At 33.0% G+C, this 9,316-nt stretch overlaps 1 protein-coding gene across 2 annotated transcripts; it reads right to left on the bottom strand.

Annotated features, from left to right (window-relative positions):
* Positions 1-650: 650 nt before the first annotated feature.
* LOC134713694 (IgGFc-binding protein-like) lies at positions 651-7,870 on the bottom strand. Of its 2 annotated transcripts, none has more exons than XM_063574985.1 (10): positions 7,771-7,870; positions 6,980-7,046; positions 6,404-6,463; positions 4,939-6,164; positions 4,542-4,629; positions 3,395-3,445; positions 2,910-3,089; positions 2,490-2,686; positions 1,318-1,465; positions 651-853 (listed from the first exon to the last, which is right to left on the bottom strand). In XM_063574985.1, the coding sequence occupies exons 2-10, from the start codon at positions 7,029-7,031 to the stop codon at positions 774-776; spliced, it is 2,082 nt and encodes a 693-aa protein (XP_063431055.1). In that variant the 5' UTR covers positions 7,032-7,046; positions 7,771-7,870; the 3' UTR covers positions 651-773. The 2 variants fall into 2 exon arrangements, with proteins under 2 accessions (XP_063431055.1, XP_063431054.1); XM_063574984.1 differs by having other exon boundaries at positions 7,671-7,793.
* Between the last annotated feature and the right edge of the window lie 1,446 nt (positions 7,871-9,316).

The raw sequence follows: 9,316 nt of genomic DNA, 5'->3' as shown, positions 1-9,316 counted from the left end.
GATAAACGAACGTGGGACGAACTTTCTCTAATTTTTGTGCTAGTTTCATTTTCTGACCGGTGTGAAAATCATATTTCTCCTCACTAGTGAAAAATCTGTTCTCAGTCGTCAATGATTGTTTGAAATTTAATTGTGACGTTAATTTTTCTTGCTTTCTTCTAAAATTTCTTATTGTGACGTCATGAAAAAAGCAACCGTGCCTGAAGACGTCACATTTAAAGTAGACAATTTTCCTCAAATCATTGCAAAGGAAGGAATCATTAGAGAAACAGATTCCACCACTGTAACTCGTGTATTACGATATTTCTCAACTCTCAACAGTAAATTTAAATTATTTTAAAAGCTCGGCAAGCCTCGCGCTTTAAATATCAAAATTTAACTGTCTCGAGTGGAGGAATTTCGTAATTCACTAGTTGCAGTTGTAGAATCTATATATATCCAACTGCAGGATAGACTCTCCCTTCACTATTAACCACCTGCTTTAGAAAGAGTGAGGTAGTATGGTTTGCAATGATTCAACTATTCACCAGGGACCAAAGGACTAGTTTAATATACAGTAAACTATTTTTTATTGGATTAATAGATTTCTAAATAAAACATTAAAAGAAAGATGAACTTTATTCATTATAAAAACGACGATAAGTTAAAAAAAAAAATCAAAACATCTCAATTGGATACACAACAATATATTTACAATACATAAGTAACTACTGAAATTCATTAACATCCTCAATTCAACCATCTTTGGCTGTTATGTGTAGCCGTTGTCTTTTTTATATTCTGCTGTTGAAACTAAGCGTTATCAGTAACATTAACAGTGTACCTGCTAACACGGTTGACAGCTTCAATGAACCTGAAAAAAAAAATTAACAGTAATTGTTCTAAGTCATATCTTCATAATTTTATTCGTTTGTGTGTGTTGTGTGTGTGTGTGTGTGTGTTAGGGTGTAATGATGGCAAATGACAGGAATACAATATGCTTTGTTGTTGTTATGATGTCTGTTGGAATACGCGTATAACCTTGCGTCAACCTTTTATTTATTTAAATATTATAAAATTATGTATTTTAACCAAGAATATCTTACGTGATAATGGAAATCGATAATTTTGTAGTCTCCTTTTTCATTTTCTTTATATATATATTTATGTGATACAATATAAATATGTTTCGCTAGTTTGATAAAAAATAAATAAATGGGTAGGATTGTAGCACGTGTCATTATTCATTAAAAAACAAGATTTTTTATCATATATATATATAGCAACACAAGTTGTATTTTCTAGAGAAATTATACTACATGTATCTTATACCCATACCTGCTCCGTTACACTCTGTTGGACATCCTGCAATTTCTGCTGACTCATCACTGCCATCATCGCAGTCTTCGGAACCATCACACCGGAAAGAGAAATCTATACATGTAATGGCACCATCTTTACATCCAAACCATGTCCAAGAACAATTCTACAATAAAATAGTTATATATGACAATATAATAACATTACATAAATGCTTCATGCCGGAAAATCCCCACTTTTGATTGGGTCACAACCACAAAGAGCATTCAAAAATTTTGATTTTACTTCCTATTTCAAACTGTAGCATTTATGATAGCGCGTAGTTCCCATTACATCTTCACATCAATGCATATAGGAAACATTCAAATAAAGTACTTGATATGTTTGACAAAACTCGTCATTTAACGGTGGTAGCATACAAATGTTATATTCAGAATTAAGTACAGTTCTTCGTAAGGACCATGCAGAAGGTGGTAAATGGGTTGTTTCAAAAGCACTCCAAACAATTGTCATATTGTAGTATATGATACAAAAAACTTTTTTCTGCAAAGTGGTTTTTGTTTTGTCCCATGCGTTGCCATAGCAACAAGACTCAATGTTAACACACTTTTGAGGTTCAAAATACCATTAAAATGATGTAATAATTAGACAGTAAGTAATATGCCTTGGTGGATATATAAAAAAGGGTACAATAAAACACAGTGTATTTTTTAAAAGAAGTGTATCAATGATGATGATTAATTCAATATTCTGAGGTCTTATATTTCATATTTCACGATCATTATCATAACTTTTTTTTGTTTAAACTTAAAAAAGTATTGTTTTTCTTATATATAAAGATTATAACTTTCTTCTTAACAGTTGCAAAAAAAATTTGGAAATGAACAAAGTGGGTCACATTACTATGCATGTATAGTACTCTGAAATGGACAATAAAGGGAAATTTAGACCAAAAAATTTCACAAACCTCATTTTTAAGATTTTTTTTTTGTATTTCTAAAAATAATAAAGGAAGTCAATTCCCAAAAATAAATAACTTTGGAAATTTTTACTTTACCACCCTTTGTTGTACGACTGCATGGTCCTTAGGAAGAACTATACTTAAATACTTATTTTATAATGTTTTCTCTCTGTTCTCTTTTGATACAATTTTCTAATATAAGTTTTTTTTTGTCTTGATTATAACCTACCCTGTCAATATTTCCAATAACTGACGGATAACAAGTTCCATTCCAGCAGCTGTCAGTTTCCACAGCAGTTCCAGTACAGTTTGCCCCGCCATATTGAGCAGCTGGATTGTCACACTCACGTGTTCTGTTGATTTCACCAGTTCCACATGACACCATACAGTCAGACCATCCAGTCCACGATCCCCAGTTTCCATCAACTGTAATCATGATAATAATGGAAATATACAATCTCAAAAAAGCAATTCGAAGAAAGCTTTATGATCAATTACGTATGTATGTTCGTTTAATTTATGTTACAGTCTAAAATGTAACATGACAAATTTTAATATTTAGGATTTTCAGTTTCAAATCTAGAGTATGTTTAACTTTGGTTATTTAATATCGACAGAATTCCATTCCAATAAAGTATAGAATACTTACTTGGACACGGTACTGCTGAAGTACATGACTGCGTCTCTGTCGAGTCACCAGAACAATCTAACCCATTATTAGCTGGTGCCGGATTCGTGCATGTTCTTGATCGAGATTGGCTGCCGGAACCAGAATCACATGTCAATGAGCATGCACCCCAAGTACTCCAATCTGCCCAGTCTCCATTAACTTGAATAAAATACAAAAAAAAACATCCATTTAAAGCGTATTGAATAAGACAACCACTGAATTATATGCTACTGATTTGGGACAGACACATAAAGAATATGATGGGGATTACTTGAAAAATGGGCCGTTAATTGCGCAACATACATGACTACAAAAAAAACCTGTAAAAATTAGCTGTTTTTTATGATACACTTTTAATATGATAATTTGTCTAAATTTAAATCAGACTTTCGTCCTGAACATGCATGAAATATTTGCAACTAGACATGAAGCAATAAGTAATCGATCATTCAAATAAAACATACCTCGTGGAGCAGTTGCTAAATCTTCATCTATCAATCCATCACCATCATCATCTATAATTAAAATTATAAAACGGAAGTGATATATTATTCAAAATCTAAATAAATACATATGTCCACGACCATAATTTTCTATATAGATAATATATAACTTAGCTATGCCGTTATCAGTTTTCTCTGGATATATATAAGACATATCTTTGTCGTTATTATTATTTTCTGAATAGATATATGACTTACCTATGTCGTTGTTAGTATCCCCTAAATACATATATGACTTACCTATGTCGTTGTTAGTATCCCCTAAATACATATATGACTTACCTATGTCGTTGTTAGTTTCGTCTGAATAGATACAAGACATTATGATACTATGTCGTTCTTAGTTTCCTCTAGATAGATACATGACGTACATATGCCGTTATTAGTTTCCTCAGAATAGATATATGACTTACCTATGCCGTTGTCAGTTTCCTCTGAAAAAATGACTATACCTATACCGTTGTCAGTTTCTACTAAATAGATGACTTACCTATGCCGTTGTCAGTTTCCTCTGAAGAGATAACTTACCTATGCCGTTGTAAGTTTCCTCTGAATAGATGACTTACCTATGCCTTTGTCAGTTTCCTCTGAAAAGATTACTTACCTATGCCGTTGTCAGTTTCCTCTGAATAGACGACTTACCTATGCCGTTGTCAGTTTCCTCTGAATAGATGACTTACCTCTTCCGTTGTCAGTTTCCTTTGAATAGATAACTTACCTATTCCTTTGTCAGTTTCCTCTGAATAGATGACTTACCTATGCCGTTGTCAGTTTCCTCTGAATAGATGAATAATTATATTCAAATCGATTTTAATTTTCATCACGTTATTTTACTGTTGATTTTTATTTGTATATAATCAATTTGCTTTAGTCAAGAATTTTAGTGTATTGAAGGACCTTTTGTCTTATTTTAAAAATATGCTTTAAATTGTAAAAATATTCGAATTAGCTCTCGCCGCGATATAGCCTTTTTGTGCTAATGCGGCGTAAAGCAACCAACAATCAATCAATCAATCTGAATAGATGACTTACCTCTTCCGTTGTCAGTTTCCTATGAATAGATAACTTACCTATTCCTTTGTCAGTTTCCTCTGAATAGATGACTTACCTATGCCGTTGTCAGTTTCCTCGTCAATCCATCCATCACAATCGTTATCCACTATGTCACCAGCCACTGTTGATGTGGTGCTACATGGCTGAATTATAGAATAATAACTTTTTAATGAATATAATCTCGAAGAGACAAACACACTAAGCTCCAGAACACATTATATATCAGGTTAGCAGCAAACAAAAAAGATGCTTCCCATTTGGATCCTTATTACAAATGAGTATGACATACATTGTAGCTACACGTAGTTCGGAAACGAAGATGTTTTCAACAGAATACAAACTGAAATATTCTGAAATGTAAATTGCATGAAGATTTAATTAAACTGAAACCAAACAATAATTAAACAGACATTAAAACAACGTCCCAAATTTGATTTTTAATAAAGACTCACCCCATTTATAGTTGCAAGTCTGAATCCACATGCGTAAGCATATGAGTTAGTCTGAGCATTGCCAAATGCTATGGACATAAATGTCGCAGCAGGATCGTTGTTGAAGATTGAGTGAGAACCGGGTGTGATTTCGAACGTTGCAGCGGCCAAATTTGCAGATCCGGAAATAGAAACCCAACTTGTACTGGCTGCAACATTATCTACCATCAAATCGGACGTTTTAGATGTATCTATAACAACCAATGCATAATTTGTGAAATCGCCAGTAGGAGTTTCTACAGTGCTAAAGGTATAGTCTGAGGGAAATTGGGGAAGAGGTGGTACAACTGTCATCTGTGGATCACCGCCATTAGGTGCATCTCCAGCCTGGGTACTAACTGTTTTTCCAAACATAACGACCATGACTGCTTTGTCAGATGTGATTGTTTTATAATCCCCTGTGTCAACGTTCAGTTCAATGTATTCGTGTGCATTTATGGTTCCATGTGTTGTACCGCCCAATGAAACAGTGGTAGAATCTTCACTTGCTACTATTCTGAAGTAATCACCTACATTTCTATCTGGTGTACTTATGGTGACAAAGTCTTTGCCCCAGGTATCCACTGCCATCATCTGTTCTACAAGATGGTCAGAGCTGCTACCTGTCATGGTATCAGTGACTCCTACCTTTTTGGCACCACTAAAAACTGTTACAGGATTTGTCGATACGATCCTTGTTCCAGTGAAGTCACCGTTGCTTTGGTAGCAGTGAAATGTCTGGTACCGATCAAGGACAACTGTGAACGAATCGCCGTTGGAATATGTGTTCCCATTGTAATTAACTGATAAGGTTGTGGAAACAAATGTCGGAAGTGTAATAGTTACAGTTGTTCCATCTGTTACACCAGTGATCATAAACTGTCCATCAGAACCCCACGTGATCAGTATGTATTCTGTCCCAAGTGTATCAGTGGGAAAAGCAACGAAGCCATCGGTAGAGAACGTTTCCTTGTTAACTCCAAACACTGTTATTTCTTCTGTAGCCTCAATCAAAATTCCTTTGTTGCTTAGTTCAACGCCAGTCCCTCTCAGATTATAAGATAGACTTATTTTTTCTATATTTCCTCTGCTGACAGTGGTTGATCCAAGAGTTGTTCCGGGTGAGTATAGAGGTGCGGTAATGGTTACATCTACAGGTGTGTTTGAAGATGTTGTTACAAACAACTCGAGGTCATTTCCGTTTGTACCTTTTAAAAGATAAAAGGATCTATTTGAAATACAATGTCATTTGGTAAAAAGTGAAAAGTGACAAGGAATATTTAGAAACTGCATCAATTTTTATTATATCTGTTTATTTTAACCAGATCATACGTATACGTAAATAATGTAATTGTCGTAATTTGTTTTCTTTAAACGATATTCACTTACTAGTCTATATCATATATTATTATAGTGTTATTCATTGAAAGTAGTGCAATTTACTTACCACCAAATATTAAATTATCCATAAAACCAAACAAGAATTCTGTTCCTTGATTATCCCGACCTAAAAAAAAAGAAAAAATAATTAATGGTGTTATTTACAATGTAGGAGATAACTATTGTAATTGTTCGCGAATTAATAAAATTGAGAATGGAAATGGGGAATGTATCAAAGAGACAACAACCCGAACATAGAAAAAACAACAGCGGAAGGTCACCAACAGGTCTTCAATGTAACGAGAAATTCCCGCACCTGGAGGTGTCCTTCAGCTTATAAGTTTATAGGCGACGCGTTAGCGCAGCCTGTAAACGGTTATTTGCGACCATCAAATCACCAAAAGAGGGAGGAAAAATACCAAAGGGACAAATGATGCCATAGGAGCACAGGCACTCGTCTGTACATTTTTATAGCATCAATCATTGTCCAATCAAAATGAACATTAGAAACGATGTTGCATTTGAATAAGTGTTAAAAGTATTAAGCATGACACATCATTATATATATTTAGAGAACAATGCAATTGAGAAAAAAAATATTTTTACTAAAACTTCTGTATATTTTCTCTAAATGTTAGCTTACCTTGTCCAAGACAAGCGCCAAGGAGAGAAACCAAAACCAAAGCTATTCTCATAGCTCGCTTTTAAATCTGTAATTATTAACCATAATAATATAAACCATGTAGGTCAATAACAATAAGTGAAATCAATAACTAAGCTATTACAAAAAAAATATGCAAGAGCTATTATCAATACTGAAATACAAAAGCTATTATCAACAGAGAAATGCAAAAGCTAGTGTCAGCAAATGCAGAATTTGAGTTATTATCAACAAATGCAAAAACTATAATTAATGTATTTAAAAAGGCAAAATTCATAATCAACTATCAAATAATAATAATATGTATATCAAGTCCTCTTCGGGGACTTTGTATAATATGCTCAAATCTCCCTCTGTTTCCAAATTAATCAGTTGAATAGTTGACTGTGCTTAAACAATGTATATATCTAATTTGTTGGTACATTCTGTAACTAAACGTGACTCGTACGTGTTTATTCCTTTTTCAAAAGCCTTTTACATAGTATTTACAGTATGTTTATAGTACTTATTCGCTAATATTTTGAGGCGTAAACGAAAAACAGAAGCGCAATATAAATAAAACTATTTCGAAAGTTAAGTGTCAACTTGTACTCGCAGTTCAATTCCTTTCGGACAATTTCGGACTAGTATCTCGTTTTAATGTGTAAGACAAATGATATAACTGTATACCTACCGTTCTGTTCCTTTTAGACCAAAGGTCCTTTTGTTTAAACTGTTAGCCTCAATATGTTGAAATGGAACAAAAAAACAAACAAAAGCCTTATATTACATACCGTTTGTGTTCCTAGACTTGTAGGCGGAGAGTTTAAGAAAGATCCCAATTTTTATTGTTGTAATCTTCTTTACTAGTTAATATACTTCGGACTCTTGGTCGTATTTTTATGAAATAATTAGGAAATTCGAAACCAAAATATTAATTTTAATATCATACTTTAAAAAGATATTTGAATGTTTAATAAATAATACAAATACTGCAGATCCTTATGAATTTTATCTAATCTAAAGGCAAATATTTTATGAAAGAATTATAATATCCAATAACCGAAGAATTTGTATTAACAGCGAATATGAACTTGTGCGACAATATCATTCGAACAAATAGTCATATCTATAAATAATTAAATTACATGTATGTTTCACTAGAATTCGTAATTGTGATTGGCTGACAACAATTGCTATAGTCACTCCCATTTTCTATATACAACAGCTTTGACTGGACGACGTACACATTGTATAGTATTTGTACAAATAATTTCTCATGTTAACCCGCGTCCATGCTGAATAAAGGGTACCGTCGATTTGTCAGAAAAAATAGAGACAATGATATTGATTCTAGCAATTTAAGTTTCAAGTGTTGAACACAAACAATATATGGTCATTGTCAAAACATTATAATTATATGTACTCGCTACGCATGAAGCTCATTCATATTTTTTTTAATTTCCGAAAATTCATAGGATATATATTGAACCAAAAGGTAAACAGAACCGATCGATTATAATTATACTCATTCCATTATTAAAAGAATTAAATCGGCCTCAATTATTAGCACTACATGTGTGCACGATCAACGCTTTTAATAGCAACCCGATAAAACTACAAAAAGGTATAATTCGATATGCTACAACTAAGAAATTAAGATTTAAACATTAAAGAAAGCCAACACTTATTTTCTCTGCCTTTTATTCGTTCAAAAGGTGGTTTATTGCAGGATAAATAGTTTTAAAACATTGAAGATGATGATTAAAAAAAATATATATAGAATTTATTGAAGAAGGAAATGTAGTTCTATATCTTAAATATTTTTTTTTAAGGATTTGGAAGTGAGTGTTCTTGCCTTTCAATGTCGGAGTTGTGGAAATTTCTTTTTTTGATTTTGATGTCTATAGGCTACGATGGTCTCTCTCGTCATTTATAGTGTATCTTAATTGAGACACCTTTCTGCTACAGTACTGTCTATAGTTTATTCGTAGTTTGCGGCCTTCAACAATGAACAAAGCCCATACTGCATACTCAACTATAAAAGGCTCCGAAATGACAAATGTTAAACAATATAAACGAGAAAAAATAATGGCATAATTTATGTTAAAAAATAAATAAACGAAGAAAAAAATATGAAACACATCAAAACACGACATCTGAAAACAGGTTTCTGACTTAGGACAGGCACATACATACAGAATGTGGCGGGGCAAGTTTTCCCCCATTTGTTTGTGAAAGTCGACATGAAAGTAAAAAAGAAAGAAATATACATGTACGACATCAGAGGAACTTCAGAAACGTACAATTTGGAATCTTCCAAACATCATACATATGTTT

This window comes from Mytilus trossulus, chromosome 4 (assembly GCF_036588685.1).
Source record: "Mytilus trossulus isolate FHL-02 chromosome 4, PNRI_Mtr1.1.1.hap1, whole genome shotgun sequence".
Taxonomy (NCBI): domain Eukaryota; kingdom Metazoa; phylum Mollusca; class Bivalvia; order Mytilida; family Mytilidae; genus Mytilus; species Mytilus trossulus.
Note: the sequence above shows the minus strand (reverse complement) of the source record. Positions and strands in the feature narration are given on the sequence as shown.

Bases quoted from the DNA above. Each gene is read 5' to 3' on its own strand.
- LOC134713694 (XM_063574985.1), bottom strand. From the start codon at position 7,031: ATGAGAATAGCTTTGGTTTTGGTTTCTCTCCTTGGCGCTTGTCTTGGA. The intron at 6,464-6,979 runs GTAAGCTAACAT...CTTTTTTTTTAG, and splicing joins TGGCGCTTGTCTTGGACAAG to GTCGGGATAATCAAGGAACA. The intron at 6,165-6,403 runs GTAAGTAAATTG...ATCTTTTAAAAG, and splicing joins GGATAATTTAATATTTGGTG to GTACAAACGGAAATGACCTC.